Below are 26,256 nucleotides of genomic sequence, written 5' to 3'. Positions count from 1 at the left end.
CGCGCAAGTTGCGTTTGCATTAGTATGTATGTGTGAGTTTGTCATCTAATTTTGATGAAAGCCATACTGGCCCAAAGCTATATTTGTGACAGTCTTTTTGTTGTGCCTATCTGCGACTCAGCATCTCCACTATAGGGTGAGTAACAACGTTCCTTTCCACAACACTGTTACATTCCATCCTGGATTTTCCATTGTTTGAATCTCATATTCCATATTTTCAGATTTAGGGCACTACTTATACATCAACATCTCTTTAAAAAGTATATTTGAGTAAAAGTCCATAATAATTAGTGATGTGTTTTAAAAAGAATTTTTTGTGGTGGTCACAAAATACACCCTCCTTTGTAATACATGTTATTGAAAGTTTCTTGGTATTTCTAAGAGTGTACTCAAAGATATTTCCAAGTTATAGGTGCTATTTACAAATCAGTACCTCTTTAAAAAAGTCTGTTGTTAATATAAGTCAACAATAATCAATAAATTTTGTTTCTTTTTAATTTATTTTTTTGTGGGCATAAAATGACTCCTTGTTACATTACTGAAAATACATTGGTATTGCAAGGGTTAAGTAACTTATACTGGAAATATTAGAGCAGGTCACTACAATAGTTAATAGTGGGCTCTTGTGCAGCAAAACCAGAGTAATGTTTTGCTACATGAAGCTATGAGTTAATTAATTAGACATGTTCAAATGGTCCATTTAATAACAGCAATGCCTGCAGTTTCAATCCTGTACGGCGTATGGCAGTAGATTCAGTACCTTTTATCTATATATGCTTCCTTGTGATGGAAGTCAGCAAAGACTATTGGTAGAATGGCATTGGAGACAACAGGAATCACTGCATTAAGAAATTAAAAATATATTCATAGCCAACACGACATTGGGGGATCTTAACTGGTTTCTCCTTAACAAAAAAATCGCTAGGCAAATGCTGCTTGCACAACTGGGTCTGTTGGATACTGAAGCTGTCACAAGAAAAGTATCAAAATGAATACCCTATAAATCACAATATGTAATAAAAATATGAGGTGCAATAAAAAAACTAATGAGAATTCTAGAATTTTGAGGACTTCACAGAAACAATATTCATTATTTTTTAAATCTTGTTAGTACGTATGTTCCTGATATATGTTTGGATTTTCAGCTGTTTTGAATATTTAGTTTATTGTTAACAGTGAAAAAGTTTTTACGTGTTTCTGAGTGCTAAGCAAAAGAGATGGATCAAAGAATTTACATTAAATTTTGCTTAAAAAAATGAACTTGAGTGAAGCACCACATTCAAAAGGTTGAGTGTGGCTTTTAGCAAATCTGTTACGAGTAAGACAAGAGTTCCAAGTAGTATAAATGTTGAAAGAGGGTCAAGAAGACACTGAAGACAATAGCCACCCTGGACACCCTAGCATATCAATTATGGACCACAAGTAAAGAAAATGATCATCGAATCACCATCAGAGAGGTTGCTTAAGATGCTAGCATATCCTTTGGCTGAGGCCAAGCAATTGTTTTGTATGTTTTGGTCATGAAATGTGTAGCAGTAAAGTTTATTCCAAAATTCTTGAATTTCAACCAAAAACGAAGTCACACAGGCATCACTCGGGAAATGCTGAGTGAAGCTGACAATGATCCAGAGCATCTGAAAGAGGTTATAACAGCTGCCAAAACATGGATATGATGTCGAAACCATGGTCCAATCGCCCCAATGAACACTGCCTGAAAAAGGAAATAAACAGATTCGAACACATGTGAGGTTCTTTTCACACTTTTCTTTGATTAAAAGGGATAGGGTCCATGAGTTCCTGCCTCACGGTCATACGGTCAATAAGGAGTACTACCTGGGAGTTACACATCAGTTGTGTGAAGTGATCTGAAGAAAACTACCAGAATTGTGGCAAAAGGACTCGTGGAAATTGCATCACGATAATGCTCCCATGTACACCCCAATGCCTGTTTGTGATTTTTGACAAACAACAAAACTGTTACTTTGCCTCAGCCATCGTATTCATAGGACATGACCCCAGTGACTTTTTTCTTTCCCCGAGGGTGAAGAGAATCATGAAAGGATATCATTTTCCCTACACTGATGAGATAAAAACAGAATTGCTGAAGGAGCTGAACACCATAACAAAAATTAAGTTTCAGAAGTGCTTACTAGATTGGAAAAAGTGCTGGCATAAGTGCATTGTATCCGAGGGGGATTACTCTGAAGGAGACAAAGTTGAAGTTGATGATGGTGCTGATGAATAAATAAATAAATAAATAAACAAACATCCTTTATGAAAAATAGGATTTCCCTCACTGTTTGACCACATCTCATATTTGAATTCAGTCATAAAACAGGAAATTAAGATGAAAACTCGCTGACTAAGTTAAATTTGGAGGGAAAAGTCAAGTAAAATAGAAGAGCAAGGAGAGGTACAACATTCACAAAGGCTAACAACTGCTGCGTCGGAAATATGATTATCAGTTATTGGATCAATCTGAGGTGTCGTATTCTCCGCAGAGAACACATTGTGTTGAACATTTGTGATGAATTAAGAAAAACTGGTAGACTGGGACTCAAATCCATGCATCTGCTTTTAATAGGAAGTGTTCTTCTAAGAGAACCAGCTTGCATGGCTCAGTTATTCTGATTCAGTTCTCAGTTCAGCATATAGTATCACCTTCTGACAAATGTTCAACACAGTTGTCATAATGGCAATACAAAGAATGATGCCACAACAATACCAGGAACAAACAATTGATCTACATGTGCCTCAGATGATCCAAAAATCTTATTTTTGAGAAGCCAAAGTTCTGACATAATATAGTTTAAGGAAAAACAAATTTACATAAATACCGTAAGAGAAACGTGAGTAAGATTTTATGAATCACCGAGTTTTCAGCTAATACAGTACAAATTTTATTGTCATCATAAAGCAGAACTATAAGCTAGTAAGAATTATAATAAGTATTAACTACACTATTTCACAATCTTGCACAGATATAAAAATCAAGTTCTGGATTGTAGGTAGAGCTAGTGAAGTATTCAGGAAGAATAAACTGATCTCTTGAGAAATTACAAGTAAAATACTACTATTATAACTAAAAACAGGAGAGAGAAAGAGAGAATTAGCTATAGGAATGGAAAAGTAAAGCATGATAAATCTGTGACATTAAAATTTTATTCGGCAGATTTCTTTGATAAAAACCTATCAGTTGGTGAGCCACATCAGTTTTGTTACTGGCCCTGGTCTTTTGATGACTTACACCACCAGGACACGCTGATGATCCCTATACATGTAACGTATGGAAAGCTTCTAGAACGTTTTGGACTTGGACCTGGTAAAATTCAATATTATTTTATCTATTATGGTTAGAGAACACCACAGCTGTTTTTGTAAATGACACTGTAGGAAATACTGCAACCAGCTACAAGTTTTTTTAGAAATGATTTTATTGTATCGTTACTAGTTTCAGGCCTAAGCCCATTGTCAGACAGTAGTGTTGATTTCTTGGCACATTATACATTTGTGTCCTAAAGTATAATAAAGTTTTTGTGATTACATAGTTCACAAAAGATTTTACATTGTATGTAAGCTATATACATTGCACTTACTTCAAAAAATAATGATATTTAGTTTAGCTCATGAATCAGTATGGATCAGAAAACAGAATCCAACCTCTCTCTTGTAACACATAAGGAGAGCATTTCATGAAATAACTACAATGTGTAGAGCTTGTACAGAATGTACAGAATTGTAAGCTATGTAATCACAAAAAATTTGTTATATTTTATGATGAAAATGTAAAACTTGCCAGGAAATCCACACTACCATCTGACGATGGGCTCAGGTATAATAAAATCATTTCTAAAAAACTTGTGGCTTGTTGCAGTATTTCCTAACATGTCAAATTCAATATCTATGGACATTATTGGTTGGAAGACAGAGCCACATGCATCATCAGATCAACTGAATAGGAGTGATGGTGATGTGGGCACTGATCCCCATGCCGTCATGGCCATATCTGTGGCAATTGTTTATTTCTGGTCTGCCTGACCTTTCCATGCACACTGTCCGGTAACCACAGTCTCTGTTACAGTTGTTGCCACCAAGCTGATGTTTTATGTACCTGACTGATGAATGCAACAAATTCCACGTAAAACACTGATAATTAAACTAGGTGCAACAATGCACATCTTTGAAATTTTTCACTAAATAAGGTTCCAAGAAACAAATATCCTGGCCCATAAAGCACCATACTGGGACTTCATTATGAAAGGTGCAGCAGAATTTCAACTTGGCAACAACAACTTTAAAACAAACTGTGGTTATTCTCTGGGTGCAGTGTGTACTGAACTTGAAGTGAGAAGTTACAATGGCCATAAACAGTGGTAACAAAAGTGAACACAATGGCACTGGTTACAATGACCACATCACACTCACACATGCACTCACCCACTCCAGTATGACTAGTCCAATGGGGAGCGTTGCATGGTGGTCAGTATGTATCAAATTTTACCAAGCCAACCTCTGCAACATTCCAGCAGCTTCACATTTTCTACTTATATACACAGAATTTTGACACACACAGATTTTTACCACTGATAATGGGAGTCATCAAAAGCTCTAGATGCAGCTTAGCAACTGAGGAGTTTTCGCTGAAGATTAATATTGTTTCAATAGTAGGATTATTAGAAAAACAGCACCACTTTAGTCAGAGGAGGATGCGACAAAGACTCACCCATGGTTTTGTCAGAATAAACTATCATAGCAATCTACATCTACATGTATACTCTGCAAACCACTGTAAAGTGCAGGGCAGAGTGTACTTAGTAGCACTTTTTATTCCAATCACAAAGTGGGCAGGAAGTGACTGATTGCTTAAATGCCTCTGTGCACGATGTAACTAGTCTAGTCTTATCTTTTTGGTCCCCATGGGAGCATTACACAGGAGACTGAAGTACATTTCTAGATTTTTCACTTAATACTGGTTGTTAAAACTTTGGAAATAGGCTATCACAGGATAAATGGCACCTAACTTTGAGCATCGGCCCATTCAGGTTATCAACATTTCTGTGACACTCTCCCTTGAGCAAAACGAACCTTAGATCACTCAAACTGCCTTCTTTGAATATGTTACATATTCTGTGTTAGTCCTATTTGGTATGGCTCCCACACACTTCAGTAATTTTGTAAGATGAGCACTCGTAGAGCAATTCTGGATAACAGTGAAAAAAAAAAAAAATTATTGAGACTGACTAAAATCATGCAAAAATCAAACCTGAGGCTAGAGTCATGTGGGCGTGTTGCATTTGTGTGTGTGTGTGTGTGTGTGTGTGTGTGTGTGTGTGTGTGTGTGTATTGTTCACAAAGGCCTTAATGGCCAAAAGCTATAATTGTGTGAATCTTTTTGTTGTGCCTATCTGCGACTCAGCATCTCCGCTATATAGTAAGCAGCAACTTTCCTTCTCTAATATTGAGACTGACTAAAATATATTTGAACTTAGCATTTTCCAGATATACTCCAATACTTAGCCAATGCCTCACCTTGCTTAGTAGAAGATGACTATGGTCCACTTCAAAAGAAGGTACTGTACATCTGCATAACTAACATGAAGTATCTATGACAGCCATTATTGTAACTAAATCACTCAAATCAAACACTGCAGTCTGATGAACACCCTTAGAATTAGTAAAATGTGAGAGAAGCTAAAATCCAGATTACTGAATTCAGAAAATGTCTTATGACTGGCCTGACATTCCTAGCATTTAAACTGTAATCACACTGATAGGATACACAAACATTGAAGGCTGTCTGACATCTTAAGAACTGTCATGGAATACTGTCAATATACGAAAACAAGTCTGAAACTAAAATAATGCACCTCCACCTGACGCAACCCGTTCTCGATCTCTGTTCCTATCCTGAGCCTCTGGTAGTGCCTTTCTTCCACTGTTGCTGTCACCATCAACATCTGAGCTCAGATCACCCAGACTGTAACTGCGTCTCAATTGCTGCACAAGACCACCGCCACCCTGCAAGATTAAAAATTGCAACACAGTTTCAGGTAGTGATATAATCAGCATACCTCAACAAAAATTTATACAACATATTGCTGCAACATTATGGCATATTCCTTGAAAACAGACACACACAAATACACACACAGAATGAGGCAATGAAAACAAGCCACCGAAAATATATCCAGAATGAGTAAATATATCAAGGAGTGGTTTTTAATAAGTAGTTGTGAATAGTATAATATGGTAAATCCTCTGACACATGCAAGTAATTTTTAGCATTTATAGTTTCTGAATTATGACACCACTGTTGTTTTTGTTTTTATGGAGCTATGTATTTTTTTCTGCGGCATAGGAAAGGTCCTTCCAGGAGAAATTTGGTGGCATAATGTGTGGAACTTGATCAGATAGTAACAAAATAACATAATTACAAACCACTGTGTTGCTGTCTGCACAGTTGTCTACTCTGCTGTACCAAATAAAAGCACAGATACAACCTATGTACAATTTGCATGTTTATTCTACATCTATATCTAAAGCTACATTCACAGAAATGCTTCACAAGCCACTATACAGTGCTTGGCAGAGGGTAAATCATACCAGTGTCACGAGCTTTCTGTTTTATTCCATTCTAATATTGAGCAAAAGAAAATTGAGTGCCTGTACACCTCTGTAAGCACCCAAATCTCTCTTATCTTTTTCTCATGGGCCCTACAAAAGATATTCATTGGCCGCAGCATAATGGCTGCACAGAAAACTTTGGATATAGGTTCTCTAAATTTATCCAATAGGGTTTCATGAAAACTATGTAATCTTTCTTCCAAGAATTCCTGTTTACATTCTCCAAGTGTTATTATAACTATCATACCAAGCACTCAAAAGGTTGACCCAAAGCACAGATATATACAATTCTGGACAGATACTACTTCACACTGAATTGTACCTGCATTTATCACAGCACAGGCCCATGTTATAAGGTATTTCCATCTTAATGACTTGTTAGTTTTCCTTGTTTACATTGTGTTTTAATTTTTCCTACAATCAAGAGGTTTTCAGTCTCATGAGCATGCAGGCCACTTTATTTTTCCTGGCCAACTTATCCAACAATCTCCAAATGTTCTGTTAAGATACTTTGCAATTATCTGTGCAGGACGGGTAGGATTCCCAACATTTTGCTGCAACATAGAGAACTTTATGGCCAATGGGATGTCTTCCAACAACCACAGCAGCATATCTGTTAGGAATTGTAGACACATTTGTAGCTATTTGGAACCCGATCAATAAAATATAGATGAATCGCGCAATTCTTGAAATGCCTACACCACGCATTGACAGACCAAGGTAGTTTTTTATCCACTTCTCTCAGCTGACACGGATTTTGATATAACTAGTAGTGCATTTTGCAAAGAATGATATTTTATATCTAACACTTCCAAACTCTTGTGTTTTTTTACACTTTCAAAGACAGATCATAATGGTTTGGCATATCTTTCATAATAAAACTGCACAAGTTCTCTCCAGAATCAGTGGTATGCCAATCAGGCAAAATCATCATGAGCATTGAGGCAATCATCCCACCAACATACCAGGATGAAAATACCCATTTGTAAAACACTGTGTCCTGCTGCATGAAAAAGTCCGTAACTGCCTGCTGCATACCCTCATGCGACAGGAATCATCAACCCTTCAAGGCATGTGATAATTCTGCAACAGTGGTTCTTCAACAGACATGCTGCCCTGCACACTCTCCATTCTCCGATGGATGTGTACTGGTTTTTGTCCTTTGGCAGCCAAGAAAAGGATAACAGTACATTGGTCCTGTCTGGATGGATCTGATGATAATGTTGCCATAGTTCACATTTCCTCATTTATCATACACACATTGGAAAGACATGAATGCCACACTAATGCCATGCCTAGATGTTGGTGCTTACACACTCACATCAGAATTTTACTACATTGCTTATAACCTGCTGCAACTCCCTCAGCTGGAAAGGTTTTGATCAACAACACCCACCACAAACTAAAACTACATCCACTTTTTCCAATGTCACGTACATTGTGTAACTCTGAAGAACTTCATGAGCAACTTGTCCAACTGCTAAAACAGCAGAGCACAAGCCGATGGACATGAAGTACTGAGGTACACATACAAACAGTCCCCGAGTCACGTGTGTTTATTTTGGTACTGTAGGGCAGAGGTTTGTCACCTGATCAGGGACAGTGGTTTACCACACACTTATTTTGTTACTATTTGATAAAATTCTATAAGTTTACTTCAAAGGCTCTGTCCACCCAAAAGATAAAAGTATACAGTCCCATTTTAAACAAACTAAGCTGTTGTCATAATTCAGCAGTTATCAACATTAAAAATTACTTGCACAGGTCAGAAAATTCACCACACAATCCACCATAACTTAGCAAAGCTACATCGCAACACATTTACTCGTTTTGGATGTAGTTGGGGTCTTAGCTGCTTCACCCTATACATATAACATTCCGTCTTGCAGACTTTTTTTCTAATTTATTTTTACCTGTAAACAATATATTTTGGCATCTCAGCACAGCCCTTAAAACTTATAATTTCCTATCAAGCATGACTCAGGGTGTGAGACACAATTCACCAGTTTTTGAGTTTAATAGGGTGAAGCATTCTCGTACGAATGACTTTAAGGCTAGGCCAATGAAAAAGTCATGTGGAAAGAAAAGACTCTCCTTGCTATGGAGCAGTCATGGGAGAAGTGTAGGCCAATTGCTACAGGAAAAGCCAGTCTTAGAATACCAGGCCACAAGCATCGTGAATTCTAGTGCGAAGCTTAGCCAGATGACAGACAACACAGGGGCCTTTATGGAGAGATTCTGATGCTGAGGATAAGGTACTTACAGTACAAGAACCAGGAAACAGCCTGGCTAGCAACACAGTAAAGGGTCCTGGAGGAAATAGGAGCAGCAATAGTTCACAACAGTGTGGGGTTCGTTGAAGTTTTGCAGTGATATGATCAGCCCTGGGTTAACACAGCTGTTAGCCACATGAAAAAAGAGCTAAGTGAATTGCTTTTGACTGAAACAAAGTCTCATATCTGTGCTGGGGCTGTTGCTGCAATTGGGAGATCGGGTACACTAATCATGGCCTGCAACTGAATACAAGGGGGAAGCAAAGAGTAGCTGAGCACATTGCACAGAGACAAGACAAGATAACAACCCTGTGATTAATGGAATCAAAGGGCCACATTTTTTTAGCTTAGAGTCAGGTTACAGACACAGAGTAGCAAAAGAAATTTGGGGGGAGCTGTACAAGACAACAGTATATGTAACAGTTCCCAGAAAAATAAAATTAATTTGTTTCATCAGAACATCAGAGGGTTGAAAAACAAGATAGATGAGCTTATTGTATGCCTAAATGATGTGAAAAATTCTGAAGTAATAGATCTGTGAATACCACGTAAGCACAAGGACGGAGAAGTTAAGTATCAGGGAGTATAGACTTGCACCATTTTTGTGTAGAGTTTAACATAGAAAAAGGAGGAGTTGCAACATATGTTAAGGTTGGACACAAAGTCAAAAGTATTGAAAGAAATAGTTTTTGTGTTGATCAGAACCTAGAAGCATGTGCTTCTGAGCTGTTACTGAAGAATACTTCTCTGATAATTGTAATAGTCTACATATCCCTCTAGGAAACTTTCAGCTATTTATGAGAAATCTAGATGCATTATCAAGCTACCTGTCAGACAAGAAGAAACAGTTAGAAGCTTGTGGAGATTTCAATGTAGAGTTCTTAAAAGATACTGACAGGAAAAATGAACTAAATTTATTATCTAGGTGTTTCAATCTAATTTCAGTAGTCAGTTTTCCAATTCATGTGCAGAAAAATAGTTGGACAATGACAGGTAACCTTTTTATAGACAGTGTTCATGTGGAAGCAATTTATGGGTACCCAGCTGCTACTGGACATCTGATCATGATGCACAATTAATTAAAGTAAATGTTATGGGAGCTTAAAAACCTAATGCTGGTTCACACAAAGCAGTTAGTATTATTAATGAGAACAGGATACAATGTTTTGAGAGTAAGTTAAAACGGGTGGTATGGAACAAGGTACATGTACAAAAAGATGCTAATGTCAAATTCAGTTTATTCCACAGTAAATTTGTGTCAATATTTCAAAGTCACATCCCTAAACAAATATCCAAAACATCCAACACGGGTGACTAAGGGAATTAAAATCTCTTGTAAGATGAAGAGGAAAATTTATGTAAAGCCCAGAGTAAGTCAAGATCTGACATTACTTGCACACTACAAAAATTACTGTAGCATTTTAAGCAAAGTTATTGAAATGCCCAGGTGTATGCACATCCTGAAAGAAATAAATAATGCTGATAATAAGATTAAAATTATGTGGGTCATTGTCAAATAGAGGACAGAACAGCCAGTCAGTGTACAAGATTCTATAACAATTAAACTAAATGACAATGTTGTGACATAATTCGCAAGTTGAAAGTACTTTTAACAACCACCATCCAAACATAGCAGGAAATATGGGATTAAATGGTTCAGTTCAAGAAGTAAGAGAATATATTTAAAATGTCATTCCACAAAACTTTAAGCACGTAGAAGTAGCACCAACATAATTTAGTGAAATTAATACAATAATAAAAATTCGAGAAAACAAACTCATGTGGTGTTGATGGACTTTCAAACAGACTTCTGAAAAGTTGACCCAGCTTAATAAGCAATGACCTTAGCTATACATGCAATGCATCACTTGTGCAGGCAATTTTTTCAGACAGGTTAAAATATGCAATTATTAAACCACTTCATAAAAAAAAAGTGACAAGACAGACTTAAACAATTATCAACCAATTTTCTTACTGACATCCTTCTTGAAAATATTCAAACAGGTAATGTAATTAAGAGTAGTCACACACTTAAGCGGAAACAATTTACAAAGCATACCACAGTTCGGATTCCAGAAGGGTTGCTCAACTGAGAGTGCCATTTATATATTCACTCATTAAATAGTTCAAGCCTTAAAGAATAAAATATTGCTAGTTGGTATTATTTATGATCTTTCCAAGGCATTTGATTGTGTAATCATGAAACTCTCTAGGAAAAACTCAAGTTTTATGTTATTGATTGCTTTACATACGAGGTGCATTCAAGTTCCAAGGCCTCCGATTTTTTTTCTCCAGACTGGAAAGAGATAGAAACATGGGCATTGATTTAAAATGAGGCTGCGTTCATTGTCAATACATCCCAGAGATGGCAGCACCGTAAGGCAGATGGAATTTTACCGCCAGCGGCGAGAATGAGAACTGTTTTAAATACTTAAAATGGCGACGTTTTCCTTACTTGAACAGCGTGCAATCATTTGTTTTCTGAATTTGCGTGGTGTGAAACCAATTGAAATTCATCGACAGTTGAAGGAGACATGTGGTGATGGAGTTATGGATGTGTCAAAAGTGCGTTCGTGGGTGCGACTGTTTAATGAAGGCAGAACATCGTGTGACAACAAACCTAAACAAACTCGGGCTCGCACAAGCCGGTCTGACGACATGATCGAGAAGGTGGAGAGAATTGTTTTGGGGGATCGCCAAATGACTGTTGAACAGATCGCCTCCAGAGTTGGCATTTCTGTGGGTTCTGTGCACACAATCCTGCATGACGACCTGAAAATGCGAAAAGTGTCATCCAGGTGGGTGCCACGAATGCTGACGGACGACCACACTGCTGCCCGTGTGGCACGTTGCCAAGCAATGTTGACGCGCAACGATAGCATGAATGGGACTTTCTTTTCGTTGGTTGTGACAATGGATGAGATGTGGATGCCATTTTTCAATCCAGAAACAAAGCGCCAGTCAGCTCAATGGAAGCACACAGATTCACCGCCACCAAAAAAATCTCGAGTAACTGCCAGTGCTGAAAAAATGATGGTGTCCATGTTCTGGGACAGCGAGGGCGTAATCCTTACCCATTGCATTCCAAAGGGCACTATGGTAACAGGTGCATGCTACGAAAATGTTTTGAAGAACAAATTCCTTCCTGCACTGCAACAAAAACGTCCGGGAAGGGCTGCGCATGTGCTGTTTCACCAAGACAAAGCACCCGCACGTCGAGCTAACGTTACGCAACAGTTTCTTCGTGATAACAACTTTGAAGTGATTCCTCATGCTCCCTACTCACCTGACCTGGCTCCTAGTGACTTTTGGCTTTTTCCAACAATGAAAGACACTCTCCGTGGCCGCACATTCACCAGCCGTGCTGCTATTGCCTCAGCGATTTTCCAGTGGTCAAAACAGACTCCTAAAGAAGCCTTCGCCGCTGCCATGGAATCATGGCGTCAGCGTTGTGAAAAATGTGTACGTCTGCAGCGCGATTACGTCGAGAAGTAACGCCAGTTTCATCGATTTCGGGTGAGTAGTTAATTAGGAAAAAAAATTGGAGGCCTTAGAACTTGAATGCACCTCGTACAACTGCTTTGAATCATACTTAACAAACAGAATGCAAAAAGTTGTGCTGAATAATTCAGACACTTTGAGAAAGGTAGAATATTTTAGTGACTGTGGAAAAAACACAACTGGAATCCCACAATGTTCAATTTTGGGTCCATTCCTATTCCTTATTTATGTGAATGACCTTCCACTTATCATTCAACAAGCAAAATAGGTACTTCTTGCAGATGATATATTATGCTAAATCTATTTAGAAAGTAAGCAACAGAAAAGTTGGTAAATGATGTTTTCTAAAGAATTATTAAGTGGTTCTCATAAAAATTGATTCTCCCCAAACTTTGAAAAAAATACATTATATTCAGTTCTGTACAACAAATAGAGTCATACAAACAATTGATGCAGCTCATGATCAGGAGTTAGTAAACAGTGTAGATTAAAACTCAATTGGGAAGAAGCATGTCACTGAGCTTGTCAAAAAATTAAGTTCAGCAATTTTGGCTCTTTGCATAATTACACTCAATAGCATAGTACAGAATAATTTTTGGGGGTAATTCAACACTTAGAAAGAAAGTATTGATTCCAGAAAAGTGGGCAGTAAGAGTATTGTGCATGTTCACCCATGGACATCATGTAGATACCTCTCCAAGGAGCTAGGCATTTTAACTGTGCCATCACATCAAGTATATTCACTAACGAAATTCATCAAATAATCCATCACAATTTGAGAACAATGATGTACGTAGCTGCAACACTAGAGGGGAAAATAACCTTTATTGTTCATTGTTAAAGATGTCAGTGAGTCAGAAAGGCATTGAATATACAGCAACAAAAATTTTTGATCATTTGTCAAGTAACATAAAATTTCTGACAGGTAGCAAAGCAAGTTTTAAATCTAACTCAAAATCATTTCTCCTGGACAACTCCTGAATTTTTACTTAAAAACTTGTTAATTTAAAAAAAGGAAAGACAGAAAAAAAAAAACCTAATCATGAATATACATACTGCAAACTGACACATTCCGCATCATTTCGATGAAAGAATCATTCATATAGCCTATGGAACATGTAACTAACTAAATGACTGACTAGGAGCAGTGGGAAAAAACAGTTTGACACCATACAGGACACATCGTTTGGTTCACTGATGGGTTGAAAATAGACCAAGGCATTGGGGCAGGGGTGTATGGGGTTCAGGCAAGACTGGAGGGCATCATCCCTCTAGGAAAACTGGCCTCTGTATTCCAAGCTGAAATTACTGCAATCAGGGCAAGTGTGGAGGAGAATACGCGTAGGTGCTACAAGTACTGTAGCATCTACATCTATTCAGAGAGCCAGGCAGCCCTGAAATCATTGGTAAGTCCTGCAACAAGGTCTAAGATGGTTGCAGAATGCCACAGGGCTCTGATGGAGCTAGGGGGAAGCAATAGGGTAAACCTAGTGTGGGTCCCTGGCCGCTCAGGGCTCTGTGGCAATGAACAAGCCAACAGATAGGCTAGTGCAGTAGCCACCAGAAAGATCGCGGGTGGCGCACATCGGCACGGCGTGTCACGGACGGTAGTTGCCGCAAGTAAAGTCCCGTCCACCAGAGGGCACACAAGAATTCGGCCGTGCCCTCTGCCGGCGGAACAACAACAACTCAAGCAGCACGGGCCGTGCCCAGTCAGTTTTTACATCGGGCATGCCTAGCAGACAGTTCCCGGTCTACACTATGTGAAGTGCGACGGACAACATGAATCGTGTTAATACAGCTAGGATGGGGGAAACAAGTCCATTTATTGGATCAGAACCTGTCCTGACAATCACCAAGGCTATGATCAAATTAGAACTACGGAACTGACTTGGGAAACAGCACGTAGGATATTGGACGAAGAACCATAAACAAAAACATGGTAAGGTAATGATGCCCAAGCCATGTTTTAAGAGAAGCTCTATAATCCTGGGATTGAACAGGAAAGAGATCATGACTGGACTGATGACCGGCCATGGGAATTTAAAAAAAAAACCTACACACAATGGGTATAACAGAAGAGGACCCTAAATGTAGGAGCTGTGATGAGGGTGAAGAAACTGCATCACACCTAATCTTCGAATGCATGGCACTGGAGAGTAAAAGATACAGAATCTTCGGGACAACTAGACCTGAAGAAATTGTGCTTAACAAAAAACTGGTAGAGGGACTCCTTGCACTATTTAAGGGCGTTGGTTGGCTTTACTAGATATACAGGGAGCAATACCGCACAATAAACTTAGTTTCGGTGCGGGCAGTGGCGGGTTGGACCTAAGCAGTTTTAGCTTCCCTGTTAAAATCAAATCAAATCATCAAATCAACTGACTAATTAACTGATCGTAACTGATAACACACAACCCAACCTACAGTTTCAACAAACTTAGCACACTCCCAAGTCTGTTACATTTACTTATGTATTTATTTATTATTTTGCACACCTAGTTCCGTAGGACCGAACTGAGGGCAAATCTCCATGGTCATAGAATGTGTCAGTACACGAAGTTACAAGAGAAAAGTAATAATAGACAAAATTAAGTGTTTATTAATCTTAAAAACACAATATAACACAGGGATCAGCTTAATTTCTCAAGGAACTCCTCGACAGACAGACAAAAATCTGTCTCAAATAATAATCCTGAATTCAGTTATTTTCTGTTTGTTACTCCACTTTCTTAACAAATGATGATAAAGAAAAAAAAGAAAGAAAATATGAGCCTCTTATACAGGAAAAGGAAGGCTAGAGCTTTTTGTATCTTAATATAGCAGGTATATCAGTATAAAATTCTGACAGCCACATGCACATATCCCAACAAATCAGCATTGGTGACAACAACCTCTTTAAACAGCGAGCTCAATTTCAGGTATTTTTCTCATTTTTATTGACAAATAATCTATAATACACCAACAGGCATTAATTTCAAAAATACAATGTTTAAGCAAATCACAAGTTCATGATTTCACCAAAAATAATAATTCTGATGATGTTTCTAGCAGTGTATTAAAATCTTGTTCTGACTTAATAGGACCATAATTCAGTTATCTTTGTAATCAGTCCATGACTTGGACCACATTTCTTGTCAGACTTTACTACCTGTAGTAACACACCTACCTAAAACTGGAGCTAAGCAAAGCACCTGTAATTACAGACCCACTTCACTCCTCTCAATCACTTTTGTAAAGGATCCTTCTGACAAAATAAATACAACACCTAAAAAATGCAATCCTGGCATAAATGAACAGGAAAAATTATCCTGGTGTTAGTGACCTTACTGTAATCTTTGACTGCGCAGACTATAAAAATTGTACTTGCAAATTGAAATGTTATGGAATTAATGCCATCGCTCTTACACAGTTGGCATCTTTCTTTCATAAAAAAAAAGCAGAAGGTCTCAGACTGTGTCATAGGCATGAAAATAACCTCATAATGGGGGAAATAACAAGTGGAGCACTGCAAGGATCAATATTAGGCCTACTATTGTTCTTAACTTACAAAAATTATTTTCAAATGACTTTAAAGAGCAAGTAAAAAACCGTAATGTTTCCTCATGACACGAGCACAATAATCAAGGGTCCAAACTGAGTGTTACCAGGCACAATCCAGATGATAGCCGAACACGCCTAGAAATAGTTCACAGCTACTCTTATTGTGATATTTCAAGCCATCTAGCACTAGAGGTAGACATTAACAGCCACATACCAAATGAAAATCTCTCTGTACAATTCCTTGGGATCCAATGTGATAATAAGTTAAAATAAAGTTAATATATAAACTAATTACGAAGTGCAGTTGTGTGTGTGTTATGTCATTAGAAGCAACTCTCACTGAGTTGACCTGACGAAAAGAGTGCAGGTCAACTTTGCAAATTCTCACTCCCCATTGTTGTACGGCATTATCTTCTGGAAAAATGCCCCTAGAATAAATAAAGTGTTTATTCAGGAGAAACAAACAGTGTGAATGTTGCCTAAAGTAGAAATCTGTACATCTCATACAACCCTTTTTAAGGACATTAGAATTCTACATTTACTCATTAATGGTTTTTGTAGCCAACAATAAAGGTCAGTTTCTGCCAAACAGCGATCTACTCAATCACAACAAAAGAGACAAAGATAATCAGCAACTGGTCTTTGCTCCTAGTCTATAGTTAAATATGGATTTAGATATTCTGGTGCAAAGGTATTCAACAAGTAGCCAGCTGACATAAAGCAAGAAACAGGGAATCATAACCAATAGAAAACAAATTAAAATCACACATTTTTATTTATTCCTTTTACAAATTATGTGACTGCCTACATCCATTGCTTGTTCATTTCAAAGCTGCATGACAAGTAGTGCTGCACTGCAAACAGGCCTCTGTTGCTACAGAAGTAGTGATTGTTTTCTTAGAAAAATACCAGTTCAATCAAATAAACATTAAACTACCAATCACAGATAAGCAGTAGGTGCCTAATAAAGTGAGGAAGTAGTAACTTTCCTTCTATATTTATTAGCTACATTTCGCTGGCGCAAGTATGAACAGCACTAGGCTGCATAGTGACAGTTTGTTAGTACAGTGTAAGAATGCTCTAGGAATCGATTGTCTTTTGTTGATGTATGCCCAATGTTTTCCACATTCCTGCAGTTTCTTCATCATGATGGGACATACAGAATACAATGAAGGAATGAATGACTCAATGAATACTTTCAATATAGTAAGTTCATTCACTGGTGATTTGTTGCTTTATATATGATTTTATTATTGTTCCGCAATGGTACTGCAATGGAGATTCAGTATTTTGCGAGGGTGTATATAACAGATATCGTAGGCACTTTCATACTGCATTATTGCAATCATTCAAGTGATCTGGGAATCTCTTGATCCAAAACCTGATCTTTTTGCTCTCAGCCCGGTCAACAAAGACCAAAAACAGAGAAATAGCACAAAAAATTATGTAGTTGCAAATATTTGAACAGCGGTCAGAGGGAGAGCCATGAAAAACATACCAAAAATGTCCACTGATGTGGTATGAACAGTGGGGTGGGAGGACGTTAATAGGTCACTTTTTTATGTTTTTCTTGGATAACTCAAAATCCACAGTTTCAACCAAAACTGTTTGCCAGTGCAAAATTAAAGTATGTTATATTTTCTACACAAAAGTCCCATTCTTTTCACTTTAGGACTAATAGTTTCCAAATTGCAGGGGATGGAAAAATTGCAGATTATAAAGATAGTTTTTTAATGGTATAAAATTAATGTTTACTGTTAAATGAAGTGGGTTAAGAACAAAGAGTAAATGTGTGTACAGTGTTTAAGTGCTACATAGCCACATTAAGAGAGAAACTGTGTTCTGGGAGTGTAAAAGGGTGGAGGGGGCAGGTCTGGGGGGATAGAAATATGGAGGGAAGGTAGATCAACAGATTGTGGTTATGCAATTCCCTCCTTCATAGATCTGCAAATGGAAGAGCACGCACGTAATTCCCCATTCTGTCTATCCTATTACATCACAAGAAGACACTACAGTGTGCAGACATGCCCAGGGGTCTTTATTTCTCACAAAGTGCATTAACATTACATGGAATTCTGATAAGAGTTATTAATAGTACTAACACAAGCAACACATCAGGACTAAATCTTTGTAAATCTACGCACGCTATTCTGCATTGGTAGAGGGAAATTTATTCTTATTCATCCCACAGAACAGTGGCAGTATTCTTCTGAGAAAGGCAACTACCTCAATGTAAGTGTTGCTCCACTTTCTGTTTACAACCTACGCTTCCACGGCATTTCCTGTCCTATTCTCTTATGTGAGCAAAATATCTTCACTGAGTGAGTGTTTATGTAGTGGAGTTATTCTCAGTTTATTAAATGAATAGTTATTTGCAGCTGTCAAGTGTGCTATTATGTGAAAAATTCAAAAGCTGGAGCTGTCAACTGTCTGGCTACTGAAGAGCCCATCCCATGTGTAACACACTGTCTTACCGTATTTATTCGAATCTAAGCCGCACTTTTTTCCGGTTTTTGTAATCCAAAAAACCGCCTGCGACTTAGAATCGAGTGCAAAGCAAGCGGAAGTTCTGAAAAATGTTGGTAGGTGCCGCCACAACTAACTTCTACCATCGAATATATGTAGCGCTACACAGGCATGCTTTGTAGGCAGAAAGATAAATACTGGCGCCAAAACCTCTGCGTCAGTAAATAAATTTTAAAAAAGGTGGAAGACGAGCTTTTTTTTCTCTGCCCCGAGTTTCAACCACTGCATTTTCATACATTATCCAACGAAGTAAATACAAATTCAGTATTGTTCATCTTCGAATGTAGCAGAATTTCAATGCACTATGAAAATCCGACTGGCAAGACTGTTTGGGATGTTTGTCAACATGGCCAACTCTACGTTCTGAATTTTTTCCTACCTGTGAGAAGAGATGGTTGCTAATGGGAACCTGATGAAATGTGAATCACATGCAGTATTCTCTTCACCATACGAATATACACATTTTGCCATGTATTCTTTCATGTTTGCTGCTATCTCATTTAAACGCTGTCTGCCTAATTAACTATGAAATTAGAGTGAGACAACAGCAAATGCGGAAGAATATACATATCGTGTCATGTTTATATTTGTATTATTCTTATGCCTAATACTGATACAGTCAGAAATGAAGCACGGCAATTGACTAGATTTTTAAATTTAAGATGACTAATTTCTGTGCAGAATTTGATGTACTAAAGAAGCGGCCTCAAAGATTTTCAAACTGAGAAAAATTTTCGCCTAACTCTCGTTCAGAACATGTTCTATCATACACAGTGTATTATTTGGTTCTTGTTGATCATTATCAAAGAAAGCAGCAGTGTAAGTAACAACAAATAGTAGTCTCTTGCCATTGTTTCGCTAATGAGACGATTCCTCTCTTTTTTTTAAAAAAAAAAAAAAAAATTGTAAGCGGCGGTAGCGCGCACAAAAGCAAGCCATGCCGCGAGCGGCGACAGGCCGTAAACAAGCACTATTAGAATGCGATAAACAATGCATGACACAGTACAGTAATGCATTTTCAGCTTCGAGTGTCGTAAACACCTATAACAAAGAAAATGGCACTTATCAGATCAAAGCAAAATAAGCAACGATTCAAACCAGACGAAGCACGTGAAAAAGGAGGGGTACCCGTATAAATACGGACGGAGCGCCTGACGCATAGCAATGGCTACCAGCTACCTGGTAAAGCTTAACTGCTAAGCTTACGACTCGAACCAAACTACTGTAGCTGTATCGTCATTCATTCGACCTAAATTGTGTTTCATATTACAATGGACCAACTTTGTTTCGAATTGAAGGTGCGGCCTATAACTTTTCTCTCCCCTTGAATTTCGAGTCTCAAATTTCACGTGCGGCTTAGATTCGGGATTTTTTTTTTTTTTTCTCCTTTATTTCGAGTCTCATTTATCAGGTGCAGCTTAGATTCGAGAAAATACGGTATGTATTTGACAACATCAATTTCAATTTCATTATCTCTAATATCACTGGCTCGAATACTTTTCACTGAATGAGGACTATCAAATGCATCACCAACTCTTCCAAAATCTGAAGAAACACAGATGCTTAAATTTCCTCCATCTGCAACAGAAGTAGATCACCTAGGAGTTATGGAACTTCAGATATTTCAGTGTAAGTTACGAAATTCATTATAGCCAATTACTGTTCTAGACTTTAACATAATCAGTCCCATTCCACCTGATATATTCACAGCTGCCTTGGAAGGTATACTGTGAATGTGTAGTAAGTGGCTACCCTCAGTGCAGTCCACTCAACAAGCGCCAGCAATTCCTGAATGGAAGAGATTTATGCAATCACAAGTAACAGAATTAACGGTGAGGGAAGCATAGTAACTGTCTGGTCATTCATTAAATGTTCACTAAGTGACTAAGCTATAATTACAAGGCTTTATAATAAACTGTCAATGATAGACAGCAACAAGGTACTATGTTTACCAATGCAATCCCTTTCCCACCAACACTACATAGGTCACTCACAATATCACATTTACAAATTAAGCACTACGCAGCTACTGTTCATAGCGACATGTTTCGTTTAATGAATGCAAAAAGTACTCATTAAATAAACAGAAAATAACTCCACTATATACACATGTACTCATTGAAGTTATTTTGTCTTGTCACACTGAGAACTGGACAGGAAATGCTGGGGAATTATACTCCGCCAGTCCGCCGAAAAGCAAGCAGCGGTTGTGATGAGAGAAGTTGTCTTTCCAAGAAGAAAGCTGCAGCCACTGCACAGGATGACTGACTCAATTTCCCCCTCTAACAATGTGCAGCAATTTTCATAGATTCTGTACTTGCATGTTTCTTGTATTAGTATTATTAGTAATTAATATCTGTATTCTATGTGGTATCAACAATATAATGAAAAAGATAGTTGCTACTGACCATACAGCAGAGATGATGAGTCGCAGAAAGGCACAACAAAAAGACTGTCGGAAAGTTAGTTTTCGGCCAACAAAGCCTCAAAAATCACACACACACACACACACACACACACACACACACACACACACACACACACACACAGACACTGTGGTCACGTATGTGCGAGTTGCATTTGCGCGACTGTGTGTATGTTGTCGATTTTCGATAACGGCCTTGTTGGCCAAAAGCTAACTTTCTGACAGTCTTTGTTGTGCCTTTCTGCGACTCAGCATCTCTGCTGTATGGGGAGTAGCAACTATCCTTTTCATTATATTGTTACAATCTGCCCTGGATTTTCCACTATGTGGTATTATCACACTTAGTGGAAATTAAACCCAAAAACCCCCTTCCAGTGTTCTGCAGGAGCTCCTTGTGATGTAGTGGGGTAGACAGAGTGGGGAATCACCACCTTGCTCTTCAGTTTGGAGACCTAAGGAGGCACAAGCATGAACACAATCTTCTTTTCTACCCTTCCTTGTGCTTGTACCCATCACCCTCAGCCCTCCACGCTGTTACATCTCCAGAACATAATTTCACACTTAATCATGGTACACACATTTAACTCTGGTATTAACCCCATTTCATTTAACAGTAATCACTAATGTAATACCATTAAAACACTATTTTGAATAACCTACGATTTTAGCATCCCCTGTAATGTGGAAACTATTAGTCCTAGAGAAAAATGAACAGGACCTTTTTGTAGGAAATGTAATGTAGTTAATTTTGTACTGGGGAACATTTTATTAAAAAGTTATCTTTAAACCCCCCCCCCCCCCCCCCCCCCACACACACACACACACACACACACACACACACACACACACAATAGGGTTTTTAGTATGTTGTTCATGACACTCCCTCGTACCACTGTACAAAACTTTGCAAATTCGTGATTACACAACTGTTTCTCCTAATTTTTCTTCACTGACTGAACACTCACTCTCTTTCTCACTCAATCTGTCTTTGTGCATGTGCCCCCGTGAATGCCTATTTACAACTGCTTGATTACCAGGAACCTTTTTATACATATACAAGTGGCTCATCCTTATCTATGACTATGATACAGTCTGATTGCCAAGAAAAATGTGCGATACAGTTTATAGGAAAGTGTGAGTACTGGACTTTCCAATCCTACATAATGAAACTTTATAAAAATAAAATAATGTACACAGATGCACTGGCACATTCAGAAACACAGAGTGAGAATGAAGAATGCAGAAAGATAAAAAAAAACTGCCTCACTCTGCAGTCAGTACTTAAGATTACTTTTATACACATTTGACCTGCCAAAGGCTTTAAACAGTGCACCGAAAATGATGTTTGCTGATGAGATAAGTTGTTTTACAAAGATGTTGAGTCAACACTCCAAAGTAGAGATGAGTAAGCAGGTAAGCAAATAGTACACTTCTTAATTCCAAATCTAACAGTGGTTCTCAGAATCCATAAATCTATATAAATCTATTAGTATCTGGCAAATGCTAAACAAAACTTCATTAAGCAAATTTCTTTCTTTAATATGGGGTAGCAGTCTTTGCATTCTTTTACCCTTTTGTCTGAAAGGAATTCTGGGATACACACATCAGTAATCTGTACAGGGTCATACTCAACTTCCTTTTTACTAAGAAGTTTCCATATTAATAAAGTTTTACAGTTACCAGTTGCATGAGATCACCAAAGACATGTCAATAAAATTTAACGGCTACCAATTTCTAGTCAAGTGGCGATATGACATCCATCATTTTCTCCTTAAATGATTATCATTGTTATCACTCAGTGAAAAACCTTTGAACTTCAGAGTACTTCAACTTGGTGGTAAGGCTAATGTGAATGCTCACTATGTTTATGAGCATAGTAAAATGCAAACATATGATGCACATGTTTATCTATTGTTGTGTTACATCATAAATTTCATTTATTCACTCATTCATGGATGGATTTCATTATGAAACCTCCAGATATTGAACTGAAAAGACTTAAAACAAATTAAATGAATGTCAAAAACTACTGACAATCAATACTCTGCTAGATTGTACATTGCATGTGTGTTTAGATATAAGTAAATACATAAAACAGACAAAAGAGATGACTTTAAAAAGAACTGCTGTTTCCCCAGTTGTACTGAACAGCTGCTATGTAACTGATCACGTAAGTGCACAGATAATTCTCATAGGATAACAGTTCATCTATATCTACATAGATACTCTGCAAGCCACCATACAGTGCCTGGCAGAGGGTACCCTGTACCACTACTAGTCATTTCATTTCCTTTCCTGTTCCACTCACAAATAGAGTGAGGGAAAAATGACTGTCTACTTTCCTACATATGAGCCCTACTTTCTCGTATCTTATGTTCATAGTTCTTAAGCACAATGTATGTTGGCAGCAGTAGAATCATGTGGCAGTCGGCTTCATATATCAGCTCTCTAAATTTCCTCAATAGTGTTTCTTAAAAAGAAAGTCACCTTCCCTTCAGAGATTCCAATTTGTGTTCCCAAAGCATCTCCGTAACACTTTTGTGTTGTTCGAACCCACCAATAACAAATCTAGCAGCTCGTTTCTGAATTGCTTCAATGTCTTCCTTCAATCTGACCTGGCATGGATCCCAAACACTAGAGCAGTACTCAATAATAGATCACACCAGCATCCTATATGCAGTCTCCTTTACAGGTGAACCACTCTTTCCTAAAATTCTCCAAATAAACCAATGTTGACTGGCCATCTTACCTACCACAGCTCTCACATGTTTGTTGCATTTCACATCACTTTGCAAGGTTATGCAGGGAATTTAAATGACTTTACTGTGTTGAGCAAGACATTAGTAATACTGTATCTGAACATTAAAGGCTTGTACTTCTTACTCTTCTGCATTTATTTTCATTTTTCCACATTCAAAGCTAGCTGCTGCCATTCATCATGCCAACTAAAAATTTTGTCTATGTTGACTTGTATCTTCTGACAGTCACTCAACTTCAACACCTTACCATACATCACAACATCATCAGAAAACATCCACAGATTGCTGCCCACACTGTCCACCAAATCATTTATGTATATAGAGAACAACACTCCCATCACACATCCCTGGGGTACTCCTGATGACACCCTTATCTTTGTTGAACACCTGCCATCGAGGACAACATACTGGGTTCTATTACTTACGAAGTCTTCAAGTCACTCACATATGTGTGAACCTATTCCATATGCTTGTATCTTTAACAGCCTACAATGGGGCACTGTGTCAAATGCTTTCCAGAAATCAAGAAATATGGAATCGGTCTCGCTCTTCATCCATAGTTCGCAGTATATTATGTGAGAAAAGGGCAAGCTAAGTTTCATACGAGCGATGCTTTCTAAACCCATGCAGATTTATGGACACAAGCTTCTCAGTCTCAAGAAAGTTTAATGTATTTCAACTGAGAATATATTCAAGAATTCTTGCAGCAAACCAAAGTTAGGAATATTGGTATGTAATTTTGCAGATCCATTATTTTACCCTTCTCATATACTGGGGTCACCTGTGCTTTTTTGCAGTCACTTGGGACTTTGTGCTAGGTGAGAGATTCACAATAAATGCAGGCTAGGTAAGGGGCCAATGTCATAAAGTACTCTTTGTAAAACTGAATTAGGATTCCATCCAGACCTGATGATTTATTTGCTTTCAAATGTTTCAGTTGTTTCTCTACATCATGGTTCCTTATTGCTATGTCATCCTTACAGGAGACAGTCTGATGGTCAAATGACAGTATGTTTGTACAATTCTCATGTATGAACAGTTTCTTGAAAGTGAAATTTAAAACATCGTCTTTTGTTTTGCTACCTTCAACTGTCACACCAGACTGGGTCTGGATGGAAGCCCTAGACCCGTTTAGCGATTTTACATAAGACCAGAATTTTCTTGGGTTCTCTGCCAGATCTTTTGCTAAGGAAGCTGTTGTATGCTCCATGCATAGATATTTTCACAGCTGCATGAATCCTTACTAACCTTCACTTGTCATCATTCGTGCATCCTCTTTTGAACTGAGAGTGCAACAGCTTCTGCTTCCTCAGCATTTTCCGAATTTCATTATCAAACCATGCTCGATCTTTTCCATCCTTTATCAACTTACCAGGCACATAACTCTCCAGAACTCTATTTACAATCTGCTTATACTTTGGCCATAATTAATGTACATCCATCTTACTGGAACTAAGTGACATCAATTCACTAAGTGAGATGCTAACAACTGCTTATCTGCTCTATCTAGCAGAAACACTCTCCTAGCCTACTTCACAGATTTATTAACTTCCATAATTATAGTTGTTATAAAGATGTCATGATCACTAATCCCTGTTTCTAGACTGATGATGTCAATAAGGTCTGGCCTATTTGTAGTCACAAGGTCAAAGATATTTCCATTGCATGTGGACTGCTGAGCTAGTTAATCAAGACAGTTTTCAGAAAAACATGTTCAAAAGTATTTTGCAAGACTGCCAGTCTGTACCCCCTGTAATGAATCCATAGACAGCTCAGTCTGTACTTAGTAGGTTAAAGTCACCTCCAATTAGTATTGGACAGTCTGGGTATTTACACACTACTGACAGGAGATTTTCTAGAACTGTCACCGCAGAATTGGGTGGCCTGAAAAAACATCCAACAATTACGTTGATTTCACCCACACCTGTTATACACAACCAGATAACTTCACTGTCACAATATTTTTGTCAACTGCAACAGTTGTCTACAGACTACGGGAATATTATCTTTACAATGAGTTTTTTTACTTCTAATGCTATGTATGAAACAGTGTTTTCCAATCATAAACTGATAGTCTGTCAGAGGCATGGTTAAAATGATTTTTTAAATTTTATTAACTGCCTGTATTCTCAACTACTTATGATTATACAGCTAAGATAACAGAAAAATTCACAAAGAGACAGATAGGCTTACCTTCAAGAGGGTAACACACAAAAAGATAAATAAATAAATGAAAGTTGCAATGATAAAAGGATATCTTTCAATGTTTATATAGTTCAAGAGATGAATCAGAAACAGATAATTAATAATGAAAATAACGACATTTCAAAAGTAATGTCAGATGAAATGAAAAGTGCCATTCAGTGTATGTAGGTCATTCAGAATGTGAGTCTTGACCTGTGTTTGCATAATACAATATACTGTAAAATTCACCCATACAACTACAGTAGGAATTAAATTTAAAACCAGTGGATATGAACTAGAAGCTAACCTTACACAAACATCAATAAGAGAAAATAACTGCAAATGTCTTCAGAAATCTCAAAACAGATCAAAAACACTATCCGACGACAGATTATATTTTGTAATTTGAGCACTAGAGAAA

At 37.8% G+C, this 26,256-nt stretch overlaps 1 protein-coding gene across 6 annotated transcripts in view; it reads right to left on the bottom strand.

Moving 5' to 3' along the window:
- The window catches only part of LOC124619921 (uncharacterized protein T19C3.4), a 284,127-nt gene that overhangs the window by 51,087 nt on the left and 206,784 nt on the right, over positions 1 to 26,256 (bottom strand). For 5 of the 6 annotated variants that reach the window (XM_047146561.1, XM_047146562.1, XM_047146558.1 and 2 more), the window contains one exon: positions 5,868 to 6,018. In XM_047146561.1, the coding sequence (XP_047002517.1) occupies positions 5,868 to 6,018 (151 nt within the window). The remainder of the gene's footprint in view (positions 1 to 5,867; positions 6,019 to 26,256) is intronic. The other variant, XM_047146559.1, reaches the window with a different exon arrangement.

The sequence above is a fragment of the Schistocerca americana genome, chromosome 6 (genome assembly GCF_021461395.2).
Source record: "Schistocerca americana isolate TAMUIC-IGC-003095 chromosome 6, iqSchAmer2.1, whole genome shotgun sequence".
NCBI classification, from domain to species: domain Eukaryota; kingdom Metazoa; phylum Arthropoda; class Insecta; order Orthoptera; family Acrididae; genus Schistocerca; species Schistocerca americana.
This window is presented reverse-complemented; position numbering and strand designations above follow the sequence as displayed.